The sequence below is a fragment of the Lepidochelys kempii genome, chromosome 10 (assembly GCF_965140265.1).
Source record: "Lepidochelys kempii isolate rLepKem1 chromosome 10, rLepKem1.hap2, whole genome shotgun sequence".
Classification (NCBI taxonomy): Eukaryota; Metazoa; Chordata; order Testudines; family Cheloniidae; genus Lepidochelys; species Lepidochelys kempii.
This window is the reverse complement of record NC_133265.1, coordinates 78965840-78980091: the sequence shown is the minus strand read 5'-3', so window position 1 is coordinate 78980091 and position 14252 is coordinate 78965840. Positions and strand designations below refer to the sequence as shown.

Here is a 14252-nt window from a genome sequence, read left to right as displayed (position 1 = left end):
ACACCTTGCGCTAGCTGTGTTCAGATATATGGAAGTTGGCTTCAGCTTTTTTTAAATCTGTTATAAAACCCGTGAGTGAAGGGATGGGGGCATATATTAGCAACTGCAGAAACCAGACCTCTGGGTGTGCAACCTGGTGAATGGCAAGAATCAGTGCCAACTTGCAGACATAGACTAATGCCACCGCTAATTTTGCAGGTGCATTTTTCAGTGTCTGGCAGAAAATTTGGAATATTAACATCCTAGTGGCTACTATGCTGCCTGTAACTGAGTAAAACTGCAGCTTCTAAGGCTATTTCCCCTCTCACAAGAGCTGGGACTCCTAATTTTTATTTGATCCGAGCTTCTTCAGAGAGCTCTAAGTGCACAAGTAAAGGAGCTTTGGGCTCGTGTTTCTTCACTGTGTTGTTCAAGAAAATATTGTCATCTCTGTGTAGGACTGTGACATGTTCATCAGTAAATTCAGTAACCAGAAGAACCCGCACTGTGTGTCACTGTACAGGCTGACTGGTTCTGAAGATGATGTTGCTCACAGAAAGAAGGAATTCTGGGCCACGATTCTAGATTCGGCAGGTAATCGCTTCGGCTCTCCTTTACAGTTCTGCCTCAAAGATTCCCAATCACAAGACTCCTAGCTACATGTTTATTGTAGCATCAGTACTCTGTGTTCCTCTTCATGGGCTAAATCATGGTGCTCTTACTCCTGTGGGAATGTATGACGAGCAAGGATTGCTGGATCGGCCTTTGGTTTTGTGCTGGCGTCTGGAGGGGGTAGCTGGCCGTAGTATTCAAGTCTGTTATAAGTTTGAATATATTGCTGGGCCTTATCAACAAAACACTTGTTGTTTTGTAAGTGCTGTTCCAAACCATTTGAAGGGTACAGGGCTAATAGGACGTGTACTCAGAAAACTCTTAGATTTGAAGGGGGCGTCCCCGCAAGTTTTGTACCTTGTGGATGACCAAAGTCTGCTCTTTATTTTGGAGCTTGTTGCAGATAATGATGTGCATAATTAGTTTCTGGGCTGGTTAACAACCTGCATGGCCAAGTGGCGTTTAGGCGATGAGTTAAAATCTGCTGTTTCGCTGCTGTCCATCCGGAGCCCATGCTGAGAGACTAATGGAGTGATTCTTAGCGTACGCTGATGTGACAGCTGAATTTGGCTCGATGTGCTGTACTTTGGTCAGAAGATGATTTCTTTCATTGAGCTGCTCCTTCTCTACCAGCTGCCTGCGTGCAGGAGGGGGAGTCTCAGTTCCGACTCAGACGCACAGATCATGCCTCCGACGCTCCTCACCCACAGTGCCTTAGCCAAGGTAACTGTAAGAAACTGGCTAGGGCAGAACAACACCTAGGGATCTGAGTTAAAACTAATTGTTCATAGAGAACATGGACTGAATGCATACTTTTTTTTTTTTTTTTTGCGTAACACAGGAAGTTTTCTCTGTTTCATAATCATCTTAAATGTATTTTAGAAGCAGGTGATTCCAATAGTGCCCCACTCTCCCCTGCAGAAAAATTATGCTAAGTTTGTTTCTTGCTTGAAGATTATCAGCTCAGTTAAGGGAGTCTTGTCCAGCTGCAGCTTCTCCGTTCTGGGACCCGAGCTAGCTTGTTTAGACCTAGCTCAAGTAAGTCAGCTCAAGTGGCGAGCACATTCTGAGAGTGCAGTGTAGACATCCAAAAAGAGTTGAAGAGTTCACCCCGGCCCTGCTGGGGTTGAAACCTTCCTAGAATGCATCTAGCACAGGATCCCTGACTCAGAACATTTTCTGTGAATGAGAACCTTACTAGCTAGTAATGGGCCTAATGAAAACCCACAGATCCAAACATCCCTGAACTCTGTGAGGGTTTGGACCTGCACTGGACCTACGTGTTGCAGACATTCCAGTGTTAAGTGTGCTGTAGACAAAATTAAACCCCTTCCCCTCCTTCCTGTAGTGCCAGCTTCCTCTCAGTGACTTTTTAACACAGTTCTTGGGACATGGGGGACCTGGAAGAAATTGCATTAGAACTATGCCAGAAACATGTATGTACATGACGAACAAAACTCTTATAGTGGACTCTTCAATCTAGCGGACAAAGGTGTAGCATGATCAAATGGCAGGGAATTGAAACTAGACAAATTTAGACTAAAAATAGGGGACAGATCTTTAACATTGAGGGTAATTAACCACCGGAATGATTTACTTAAGGGTTGTAGTGAAGTCTTCATAACAGTTTTTAAATCAAGATTAGATGTTTCTCTAAAAGATGTGCTATAGTTCAAAAAAGAATTAATCCAGGGAAATCCTATGGCCAGTGCTATACAGGAGGTCAGACTAGATGATCACAATGGTCCCTTCTGGCCATAAGACACATGACAACAATCCTGCCTCACGCTGGCATCATCTGTAGTGTGGGCAGGGTTGTGAGCTCCCTCTGTCCATCAGGTCCTTGTTAAAATGGGCCCATTTCTTCTTGCCTGCCTGCAGGTCCTCTTCCCGACTATGTTCCCCCGGAAATCTTCTCCTTTGAGAGTTCCTCAGGCTTTACACTGTATGGCATGATGTACAAACCTCACCACCTACAACCTGGGAAGAAATACCCCACAGTGCTCTTCATATATGGAGGGCCGCAGGTGAGCGCAGTGTAATAGAGGCTGGTAGAAATACCTGCTAATTTTTGTTTCTTGTACTTGCTGTTCCTGAGCTGGGACTGGGGGGCCGGGGTTGACCCTGAGTGACTATGAAACGGACTTAAAGCATTTTCTGTAACTTCATTTTACTGGTGGGGGAGAAATGCACACCGTCTTCAAGGTAGTACGGTCGGAGGGATAAATCTAATGTGGGACTGCAGCCTTGCAAATCACCATGAGGATTTACCATCCCAGGCACAAACCGATTTACCTGGGCCCTGGAAAACCCAATATTTCATATACCTGGGAGCAGGGAAAAACTCTCCTTGGATGAGGGGGATGAGTAGAATTTCGGAAGGCTGCTGAGCAGCACTGAACCTGATCTGTGAGTCTCAAGGGGAAGACGTTGGGCAGGCTAAGGGAGGAGAACCGGTTGGCCCTTATCCCTACAGAGGAGAACTCGGTATCACTGCACACGTGCATAAAGAGAGGTGCGAAGACAGGGCTCCTGGCTTTGTCGCAGCACCCACAATGAGGGGGTGAATTCAGTGTGTGCGTAACTTGAGCTGAGACACTGGGGACATTACCAAACAATCCTGAATCTCATTAAGAGATGAGCAGTCAGTTCTATAGCTTGTAGCCCCTTTCACTTATTTCCAGTGGTCTATCTGATGTTGCTCTGTTAATATTTCCAGGTGCAGCTGGTGAACAATCGGTTTAAAGGAATCAAGTATTTTCGCTTGAACACGCTGGCCTCGCTGGGTTACGTAGTTGTTGTAATTGACAACAGGGGATCCTGCCACCGAGGGCTTAAGTTTGAAGGGGCCTTTAAATACAAAATGGTAAGTGGTGGGATGTATGCCAGTGTCCCAATGTGGTTCTGAGCAATGCAGCCTGCTCCTTGGCTTTCAGATGGGGAGCCGGGGGGAGCGAGTCTTGGTGTGTCATCCTACAGAAGAAGGCTAATGTGCTAGCTTGCCGTAGTACTCTGGCAGTGGTTCGTGTGCTTCTTACACAAAACTGTAGAGCCTTCCACTCCCTGGGCTTGTGAGGGGGGTGGACACATCCAGCTGGTATGCAACTGGGCAGGAAAACGGATCGTGAGAGAGGATATAAAATATATAAGGGATCTAACTGGCTGTAAGCCAACCTCTGACATGAGCGAGTTAGTCCCTAACTTTCCATTGTGGAATTTCTGAACGCGCTCCTGCTGACCATGCAAAGGTGGGATACCTTCAGACAGACAATGGATCGCTGCACTAGGGGCATGGCGATTCCTAGGGTCCTGTTTGTAGAGGAAACCTGCTCAGCCAGCTATGGAGGGGAAGGAAGTGCCATCTTTGTGTTGCTCTGCAGGGATGATGTGCATGTGTTTTGAGGGGGGCAGTTGTGCCAGTTTGATGCACAGAGCCAGAATCTGGCCCTAGATATTGTAGAGGAATTTGTCTCTGAGGTTAAGGAAGTCCCCTTTCCACAAACAAGAACACCACAGACCAGAACACCACACCTGTGAACATTTCCCCTGAGGAAGCTGAGCGGGGTGGAGGGAATGTGTCCTTACATGCCCTCTGGGGAAGGAGCAATCCTTTGGTTCTGTGTTTGTGCAGCACCTTGCCCAGTGGGGGCCCAATCCTGGGATGGGGCTCCTAGGTAGTACTGCAGTAGAAATCATTAATCATAATATTCAAAGGTGATTGTTTTTTGGAAACTCTGAGAATCTTACTTTTGTCAAGAACTAACAAAAAAAAAAATCTTTATCCAACAGGGTCAAATAGAAATTGATGACCAAGTGGAAGGGCTGCAGTATTTAGCATCCCAGTATGACTTCATTGATTTAGACCGAGTTGGCATTCATGGCTGGTCCTATGGAGGATACCTGTCTCTGATGGCATTAATGCAGAGGTCAGACCTCTTCAGGGTACGTTAATGTATCGTGGGCTTATTTCTGTGGCACAGGAAGGATGTTTCTTAATCAAAGTATATCTCCATGTCCCACGTGTGTTTGTAGATACAAAGATTTTTGAACTGTAAACAGTGAGTGCTATGCATGTGCAAAATAGTCTGGTTTTTATTGCATCCCAAGATACAAACAGTGGAGGGGCATAGGATATAACAAAGTTACCACAAAGTAAATTTCCATTTCCAGAGTACATTTCTACCTGGTATGGGGCTGAAAATATTTGAATTCAAGCTTTTGTACTTAAATATTTTTTTGAATATAGACAATATTCACTACGTTATAAAATTATTGCTTTCAAATTCAAGGTACCATATATTTTTAATCTGAGTTTCAGGACATATTACAGTAAACGGATATGACTGTGTGTGACCTTGAATAAGTCATTTTGTTTTACTGTCTGTAATACGAGGATGGTATGTTCCTATACAACAGCATATTGTGATTGTCAGTTAGCGTTTGCAAAGCAGTTAGGCTTTGTTTGTTTATAGATTTTGTCTCTGTATAACTGTTGGTTGCAGTGTGATTTGATTTTTTTTTTTTAAACAGATATAGTTATACCAATGCATCTCCTAGTGTGGACTCAGTTATACTGGTATAGCCAGTTATTCCCCTTCCAATACAGGATTAGCTATGCTAGTGTAAAGTACCTTTGTACTGGGATAACTGTACCCACACTGGGGGCATGGCTACACTGGAAACTTCAAAGTGCTGTCGCAGGAGCGCTCCCACGGCTGCGCTTTGAAGTGCGAGTGTGGTCGCACGCGAGCGCTGGGAGAGAGCTCTCCCAGCGCTCCTGGTGCTCCACCTCCACGAGGGAATTAGCTCCCAGCCCTCGGAGCCTGTCTACACTAGCGCTTTAAAGTGCTCTGACTTGCTGCACTCGGGGGTGATTTTTTCACACCCCAGAGCCAGCAAGTTAGAGCGCTATAAAATGTAAGTGTAGCCAAGCCCTAGGGATGTTATACACTTTATACTGGTATTGTTAAAGTGATGCTTCTGTGTCTAGTCAAGGCATTAGAGGGTTCTTAGACGAAAGGTGCTAAAGAAGTGCAAAATACAATTATAATTATTGATTGTCATCTCAAACTAACAGCATGCATTTTGTTCTTTGTGGCTCTTTTTGCTTCATTGCAATGTGTAAAGCAGGCCTGAAAGACCTTTAAAGTATTTATTTTACCTTCAAAAAATATTTGCAATGTCAAGTCTCTTTCCTGGTTTTGTTGGAGGTCTTCCCTGGAGCATCCTGACATGTGGCGTGGTAGCTATCTCAGCCCTTAACTGAAGAGCCTGGGGTTGTCAAATCCTGGAGAGCTTTTTCTTCCAGGTATCTGTCAGGCATTTGGTGGACAGAGGTATTGCAGAGAAAAACCAGACCTTTCACTGGTCTCAATAATAACTGCTTCCCCTCTCGCTCGGGTTTCACTTCTTCAGTATAGTCCCTTGTTCATCCAAAGGGCCTTCAAGGATGAACAGGGTTTAAATTTCTAATGCAAGTCCTTTTCTACTCTGGGAGGGTTTTGCTGGTATGGTCATTCCAGTATAGCTAATGCGGATGCAGTTATATAGGTATAAAAGTGCTTATCCTGGTACCTCTTATGCTGGTTTGGGGAGCTGGTATAAACCCAATGAAAATGTCAGTAGAAGATCAGTCCCTCCGTCCCCCCAACCGACATAGCTATGGTGATAAAACTTGTACGTGTAGACCAAGCCAAAGGGTATGTCTACACTTACATTTTATAGCGCTCTAACTTGCTGGCTCAGAGGTGTGAAAAATCACCCCCCTGAGCGCAGCAAGTCAGAGCACTTTAAAGCGCTAGTGTAGACAGTCTCCGAGGGCTGGGAGCTAATTCCCTCGTGGAGGTGGAGCACCAGGAGCGCTGGGAGAGCTCTCTCCCAGCACTCGCGCGTGACCACACTCGCACTTCAAAGTGCAGCCATGGGAGCGCTCCCGCGACAGCACTTCGAAGTTTCCGGTGTAGACATACCCAAAGAGAGGCTTTTGGTGCCAGAGCCTTAGCTGGTGTAAATGGTTGTAGGGTCATGGCGAGTTATACAAGCGGAGTCCCTGGCCCTGTGTGTGTGAGAGGGAGGATGAGAGACATTCACCCACCGCCCCTACCCCACCCCACCCCCTGCCGCCCATTTGCAGGTCACTTAAGTTTGAAAAGGTGCTTTGTTGCTTTGTGTTGGCTAATTATCATTGCTTTTTATTTTTGATTGGTTACCTTATTGTCAATGCAGTTCAGAGCAGGCTTTATCATTGCATTGGTTTCTTTTTGGAGTTCACAATGAATATCCGTGGGAGTTAAGTGTCTCCTTTGGGAGATCACGGTTGGACGTTGTCAGTAAGATGTGCTGCCTGTATCCCTGTTTTATGCTGCTGATCTTGTTGGAACTTCCAGGTTGCCGTTGCCGGAGCCCCAGTCACACTGTGGGTATTCTATGACACCGGCTACACAGAGCGTTACATGGGACACCCTGATCACAACGAGCAGGGATATTATCTAGGATCAGTGGCCGTGCAGGCGGAGAAGTTTCCTTCAGAGTAAGTTAAGTTCCCCCTCTCCCCGCCCCCGACCAGTGACCTTCAAACCTACACCCACATTTTTATCTCCTAGTTCTTGGTAATTAAATGCTGAAACCATAAATGCCAGTATTAAACCACCACTAAATAAACTTGAATGAACATTTGCCTAATTACGGCCCTTCCAAGTAATCCATTTTATACTGGCTGTAATTAAAGAATATCTCTTATGCATAAAGAAATGGCAGACATAACTTCAATTATGTAATTAGCTCTTCAGTCTGAGCTGCATTGAACTAGGCAAAAAGTTATATTTGATAAAAATGCTTTATCCTAGATGTAAGAACATATCCATTTGTATGTGTTTAGAATGCAAAAATCTTACTAAAGAATTGGTGTCCAGTGGCGATTTGAGCACATATAAACCAATTTTAGCATCCTCTCTCATCAAGTGTTTCTGGGGAGGTTAAAGTAGATATGCAAATATAAGGCCCAGTCCTGATTTGTATATGCAAAAAACTCCCAGGGAAGGAAAGCCTGGCATTGGAACCTGTGGAATTCCTGCTGGAGAGCAGTCTGCAGGATTGGGCCATTTGTTTTGCTTAAACCAAAAGGAGTGTGTTTTTATGGTTAATATTTTTGTAAGGGACTCGCACAGTTTGCAGAATGACTGAAAAATTCCAGGAAGCATTCTAAATGTTTTTCTCTTGCCTTTCTCAGACCACACCGTTTGTTGCTGTTGCATGGTTTCTTGGATGAGAATGTTCACTTTGCACACACAAGTATATTGCTGAGTTTTTTAGTGAGGGCTGGAAAACCATATGATTTACAGGTAAGTGGTTTCTAAACTGTGAGAACCTGGATATAAAATGATTCAGCTCTGCTTGAGTTTATGCTAGGGCTGAGGAAACCCAGACTGGAACACATGGAGTGTATTTCATCTGTTGTGGATCATAAACATCTAACGACAAGACTGGGGGATTAAGAGCTTGCTCTAAAAACTGAATGTTTTTTCCACTTCACTGCCCATCCTGACACTAATTTTGAGCTGAAAATATGTTAACATTTGGTTTAGCCATTTGGACTCATTTGTGTTTACACTCGCTTTGGATTTGGAAAAGGAAGGAAGTAGTTGTAGGTTTCTTCCCACCAAGTTCTGTTTTAAGGATAAATAAGAATATTGTAAAAGGGAAGCTTCTCCTTTGAGTGCTGGGATTTTGGGGTTTCAGTCCCTGTGCCAAGAAGAAAACATAGGCATTCCCTAACCATGCTGCTCGACCTTTCAGCCTGCTGCCCTGCTCTTGGGGGAGGCAGTCCAAACACATACCCAACACCGACCTGCTTCTAGCTTTTTCCTCTCTCCCCATCGCCCTTCCATCAGAGAGATGGGGACAATTGTATTTGTTGTTTTTTACTGCAACAAAAAATGTTCAAGTCATATATTGATCCAGCATTTTACTATAGAGACTAATGGTTTTTCCCTGCAAATGGGGTTCTCTAGATCCTGGGTTGCATCTACCCTCCCTTTCTTTACTGCTGCTTGGGAGAGGGGTGCTGAATCTCTCTCTCCTTCCCCCTCCCCCTCTATTGTAACATGGAGGTCAGAATGTGGAAAGGGCTGAGAACCCCTGCTCTATATCAAACATTCTTCTCTAATCTCTCACACAGCTACTTGCCTATCATTGACCTGTGTCAGGTAGCTGGTTTCAGTGCTGCTGTTAGCCAGTTGTGTGTGCATGTGTGTTCACTACTCTTTATTTTATATTTTAGATTTACCCTCAGGAGAGACACAGTATAAGGGTCCCTGAGTCTGGAGAGCATTATGAACTCCATCTGCTGCACTATCTGCAAGAGAATCTTGGCTCCCACATTGCTGCACTGAAGGCAATGTAATTGTGACCTCTGTGGAACTCTGATACACTGGCTGTTTAACCAAACGAGGAAACGGATCTGTAGAGAAAATAGAACAGAATATTGCATTTTGGTGCCTGCCACATATGCACGCGCGCACACACCCACACGCAGACTTTTTTTTTTTTTAAGTAAACTAGGTGCCATACAAGGAAACTACAGTACAATGGCCTAATAATTTTAAAATGGAAATAAAATCAAATGTCTGTGGCACGCAGCAGTACCATGCAAATTCTTTGGGGAAGAAGCTGAAAATTCGGTAACACATTTCCACAACACCATATCTTCACCATCTGAAAACATTGAGCTGTGCGAGTCTAATTGGTGTATTTTTTTTTTTTTACAGTGTGTTTCTCAGTTTCTTACAACAAGGTAATATTGGATGATTCACTCACGTCATGGCAAAAATCTGGCTGGATGGTTACAACTTTGATACCATTTTAAAATGTAATGTGTAATAGTTTATGTTTTGTGCAAGGGATGTCCGGCTCATTAGGAATTAGTTGCATATTAGACATATAACCAGATGTTGGGGATAATTATTTTTAAAAAGAAAAACTTTTAGCTGCCCCCTGAAGAAGTTTATAATTTGGTTTTAACTAAGATCAGGCCAGTTTTTTCAGTGAGCTCATCTCTGTGTAGTACAAATCTTCTGCTTTTTTCTTTTGTAGTGTGATAAACAGCTTGTACCTGATTTCACACAGGGAGGTGAAAAATGTATTTTACAGTAACATGGACAGAAAAGTTAGCTTTGGGTATGCTGAGAAGCAAACTAGTTTTAAGCCAAACAGCTGAAACTTTATATATTTCTCATATTTTAACAATACAGCCTATTCTCATGGACTTTCACCCAATGTGCATTTTGGGGCTGTTTTCAGAATACTTTCCTATCTCAGCAGGTCGGTGTATAAATATTCCCCCACTAAGATTTTAAAATTCCAACACCCAAGTACAAGTGTCCACTGGGGAGTTGGTAAGATGGGGGCCTATCAACACTACATTGAAGCAATGCAAATTGTGTTTTATTAAATTTTTTTGTTGTCATTATTCTAGCATTATTCTCACATCAGTGCTGAGAAAGTATATTGTCCTAGTCACCCTGCTCCCGTATATATAGATAGACGCCATCACTCCTTGAGTCATCTCTAGCACTGCAGTGTAGCCTGGTCATATGCTGTCCGCCGAGAGAAACCCTTGTCCATGTTGCGTAAGGTAATGCTGCTGGAAGCTAGCACCCTGCAGTATAAAATCACATTAAAGCACGATTTTCTTTGCTAGTGAGGTTTTGGACGTGGCTGAAAAACGTGAAGTGTTTGAAAACACTTTTAAATTTCAAAATGTTGTTTAAACTAGAACTCCATAGTCAAATTATTAGTTTTAAACCAGACACCTCTGCCTGTGGTTTCTGTGTTAACTTCCCATAATTTTTAGGTGCTTTCTTTTAAAAAGCCAAGAACTTTTTCCCCTTCTATTTTGATGCTCCGGAGAGAGAAGCAGAGCAAGATTCTCTTTTCGTCTTTTGAAAATTGGATGCCCTGTGGCTTGTGTTCTTACTTGAGATACCCAAATATTGTCGCAGTGTGCTTTAATAACTTTTTTAGGTGAATGAATGATCAGCAGACCCTAGAACCCTAACATTTAAAGCAATAGGCCCTGACACTGGTATTAACTGGGAATAACTCCACTGGGATCACCTGGATATCAGAGCTGTGTAAGAGTCAGCAGAATCAGGTCCACTGCCTTATGCTAAAGGTAGTCAAAGCAAACACACTTCCTATAAGCATATACCGTTTTTTTCCAGATCTCTCTCAATTATTTTGAATTGAACTGATGGTATTTTAAGTCCTGTAATTTACACCATCAGCATATGGAAATAGGTTTATGGGTTTTTATTTTGGGGCACTGGGGGAATGTAAGGAACCCAATATCTACACTGTCTTCGCTGTACCAACAATAGCTAATTATTGTAACTGAAGTGAATTCCATTCAGAAAAAGCCGTCATTTTCAGCCATCCTATGACATGTGCTGTAGTTAGTATTTACAGACAAGCTGGTACATTGATAAGCTTGAAGAACAACAATGCGCCAGGTAGTATAAAAACTATAAATTTGTTACTATGGTATCCCACCTGGTTCTTTATGTATTTATGCTGTAGTATATATACATATATCTATGGGTATGTCTGCACAGCAAAAGAAAACACAGGGCAGCAAGTCTAACAGCCCAGGTGAACTGACTCAGGCTTGCACTGCAGGCTAAAAATAGCAGTGCGGACATTCAGGCTTTGGACTCAGACTTGCACCGCAGGTTCTTTTGTTGCTGTGTAGCCATACCCTGTATCTGTCCATAGATACCTATATGTATAAAATAACACACGGATGGTATCACGTTTTCCAAGGTTGTTTATATTTTGTTCAATGTTAAATTAACTGGTGTTTGGGAGTGTATTTTTGTTCTTCCTCCAGAGATTATCTCTTGAATATAAATGTATATGATTCTGAAGTAAAAATTGATTCTTTTGTACAAAATGGCCTCTATGGAACAGTGCTTACAGCAAAGAAGGAATTAAATGGGATTCTGGTAATCAAGTCTAGATTTTGGTTTAGCACTGAACATGATAAAATTGCTTACATGTAACTTTTTAATAATGCATTCTCTCTTTATTTTAAATATATCTTATATATCAGAAAACTATTAAAGTAGCAAGTATGTACTCTATTTATTTTGCAACATAAATTATGGTTTTCTTTTCTACAAAAATAATTTCCTTTACAGCTATCAGGCACTTTAAAACTCCATGTTTTCTTTCCTTGTGAAAATGCTGGAAGGATTTACTATCAGTATTTCGTAGTTCTGTACGAAGGATGCTTGCCACATGTAACAGTAATGAAAGGCATATCCCATAGGGGGTCTGATCCAGCTCCCATTGAAGTTAATGACCAAACTCCTGTTGATTTCAAAGGGGCACAATCAAGTCCATAGGGAATGAGCACTGCCTTGTGAAATACCAAATGTGAGTCCATCAGTAACTCTGAAAACTGGAGATGCTGCTCACTAGATAAGGATATTATATCCTGATTGGTCTTGGTGGGACAAGCCACATCTAAGATCAGCAATTCTGCATCTGTTGCCAGCTGTAAGCCAGTCTTCCTATGCTACAGTATCTGTCCGGAGTACTGTGTATGATGGTAGTGTTGCTGCAGCATTTTGGATCCTTGGAATTGCCTAAATCCAAGTCCAGAAATCTCTGGATTAGGGAGAGGGCACTTTCACCCAAGAAGAATTGCCCATGATGTTTTACATTTGGATTTATTTTAAATTGTTTTTGTTTGTGGACTTACTTTAAAAATGGCCAAGTGGTAATGCTACTTTAAATTTTAAGCAGGGCTAGTGAGCTCCCTAGGTAGAAAGTCCAAGAACAGAATATTCCATGGAGGAGAGATCACCACCTTGCCCCACAAAATAAATCCCTAGCTGAGGATGTCTACACAGGGATAAAAAAACCCGCCCGGCTGGCCCAGGTCAGCTGACTCGGGCTCATGGGGCTTGGGCTCCGTGGCTGAAAAATTGCTGTGTAGATGTCGAGCGTCCTAGCGTTTGATCTCCAGCCTGAGCCCAAACGTCTACAGAGATTTTTAGAACTGTGAGCCTGAGCCAAATGAGCCCACAGTTTTTGTTTTTTATCCCTGTTTAGACATATCTCTTGAGTTCAGCGGGGTTACTCTCAGCAATAACCACTACACCTTGTGGTATATGATAGCAAGATTGGGCCTGAAGTGTTGAGTGTAAATCTCTTTTCTACGGTAGCAGGTATCTTTGCATCTTACCACCCAATCCTGTGACCACTAAAATTCCACGTTTAACGTTTGCTGAAAAATGATAGAGCATTTATTAAAGGCTGGGTTTCGAAAACTGAGGGACTAGTGGTGTTGAATAGGTATGCCAGTGTACATATCTTTTGTCTGTTTTCATTGTTTGGAATTGTGTTTGGTTTGCCTCAGTGGGGACAGATTCTATGGTATAATGTTTTGAAGTGCTTTCCATTACTTAAGCCAGGAAATCTTCCTTTTAATAAAGAATAGGGGGAAGGCAGGGAACATTTTAGATTGGGGCAAGTGATCTGCATTTTTTTCCACATTTCCAAGTATATCATTTGTATTAATATATATCTTACTCATTACCTAGAATTACTTCATTTTTATAAACTCAGTTTACTACCCAATATTAATTAATGAAACAATTAATTCTGATCAGGATGTGAAGCTTTGAAAATAAAGTACCTTAATTATAGTAAAATGGAAAACGTATTCCCTGCTAATAGGGGTATTTGGGATTAGTGTTAGCAAAGACTTTCCGGATGGGCTTGACACGTTGAAGGTTTAACTCTTTAGAGCTGTGTATGAGTGTTGTGTTGCATCTATCAAAGAATCCAGCTGTGACATTTACTGACAAAATAGGGTCCTGAGACTTAACCTGTCAAAGTAAAATAATTGATTGTGTTTCTTGCTGATCTGTGTGTTCCCTGTGGAGAGCAATATGTTTTGCTGCTAGCATTACACTGAATATTGAGAGGGCAATAACAAGGTGGGGGGAAATCAGACAGATTAGGACACTGCCTTGAATTGCCTATTTACTTGAGTTACCAGACCCCTGTCAATACAAGTACTGTATCCTCCGGGGTGCTTTGGGCTGCCCTTATGAAAGGACAGGTCTTTTTGTGGTTTTTACTTTGATGTTCTGCACAGTAGAAGTTCAGGTGTTTAATTTTAGAACATGAAGTGCCTGCTGTTTAAGCGTTGACTTGTATTAACAAAATTGCATGTCTCACGCCAGTAGGTTTATGGGTTTCCCTCCATTTCTAGTTACATGGCTTTTAATCATGTAAAGTGGAAACATTAGTTTTGCCGCGTTTTATTACAAATCCTTTTTGTTGCAATAAAGATGCTGCTAAATAAATTGAACTAAATGTTTTTCTATTTTTAACTGTCTTTTCTTGACTTAGTGGAGTTTATTTAAGAGTATAATTAAGTCCCCACACTCCGATTCCACCCGGGAGAGTGGCAGTGATGTAAACTGTGTGAGTGTGTTAAATACGAGTGATTTTCTTTTCTTCGTCTGTAACTAGGTAAATCAATGTAAATAGGAAGATTGGCACGGGCTCGGATTAACTACAAAGCGTTTTCTGTTGGAACAAAAAGGGAATGAATTCAGCTGTCCTGTGCCGATGGATTCTGTGCCGTT

General features: G+C 42.4%; 1 protein-coding gene across 4 annotated transcripts in view; it reads left to right on the top strand.

Annotated features, from left to right (window-relative positions):
• The window catches only part of DPP8 (dipeptidyl peptidase 8), a 46295-nt gene extending 32314 nt beyond the window's left edge, over positions 1-13981 (top strand). For 2 of the 4 annotated variants that reach the window (XM_073304357.1, XM_073304356.1), the window contains exons 15-22: positions 438-573; positions 1225-1314; positions 2473-2618; positions 3311-3457; positions 4381-4533; positions 6978-7120; positions 7820-7931; positions 8870-13981. In XM_073304357.1, the coding sequence (XP_073160458.1) occupies positions 438-573; positions 1225-1314; positions 2473-2618; positions 3311-3457; positions 4381-4533; positions 6978-7120; positions 7820-7931; positions 8870-8992 (1050 nt within the window). In that variant the 3' untranslated portion in view covers positions 8993-13981. The remainder of the gene's footprint in view (positions 1-437; positions 574-1224; positions 1315-2472; positions 2619-3310; positions 3458-4380; positions 4534-6977; positions 7121-7819; positions 7932-8869) is intronic. The other 2 variants (XR_012154100.1, XM_073304358.1) reach the window with 2 other exon arrangements.
• The last annotated feature ends 271 nt before the right edge of the window (positions 13982-14252 follow it).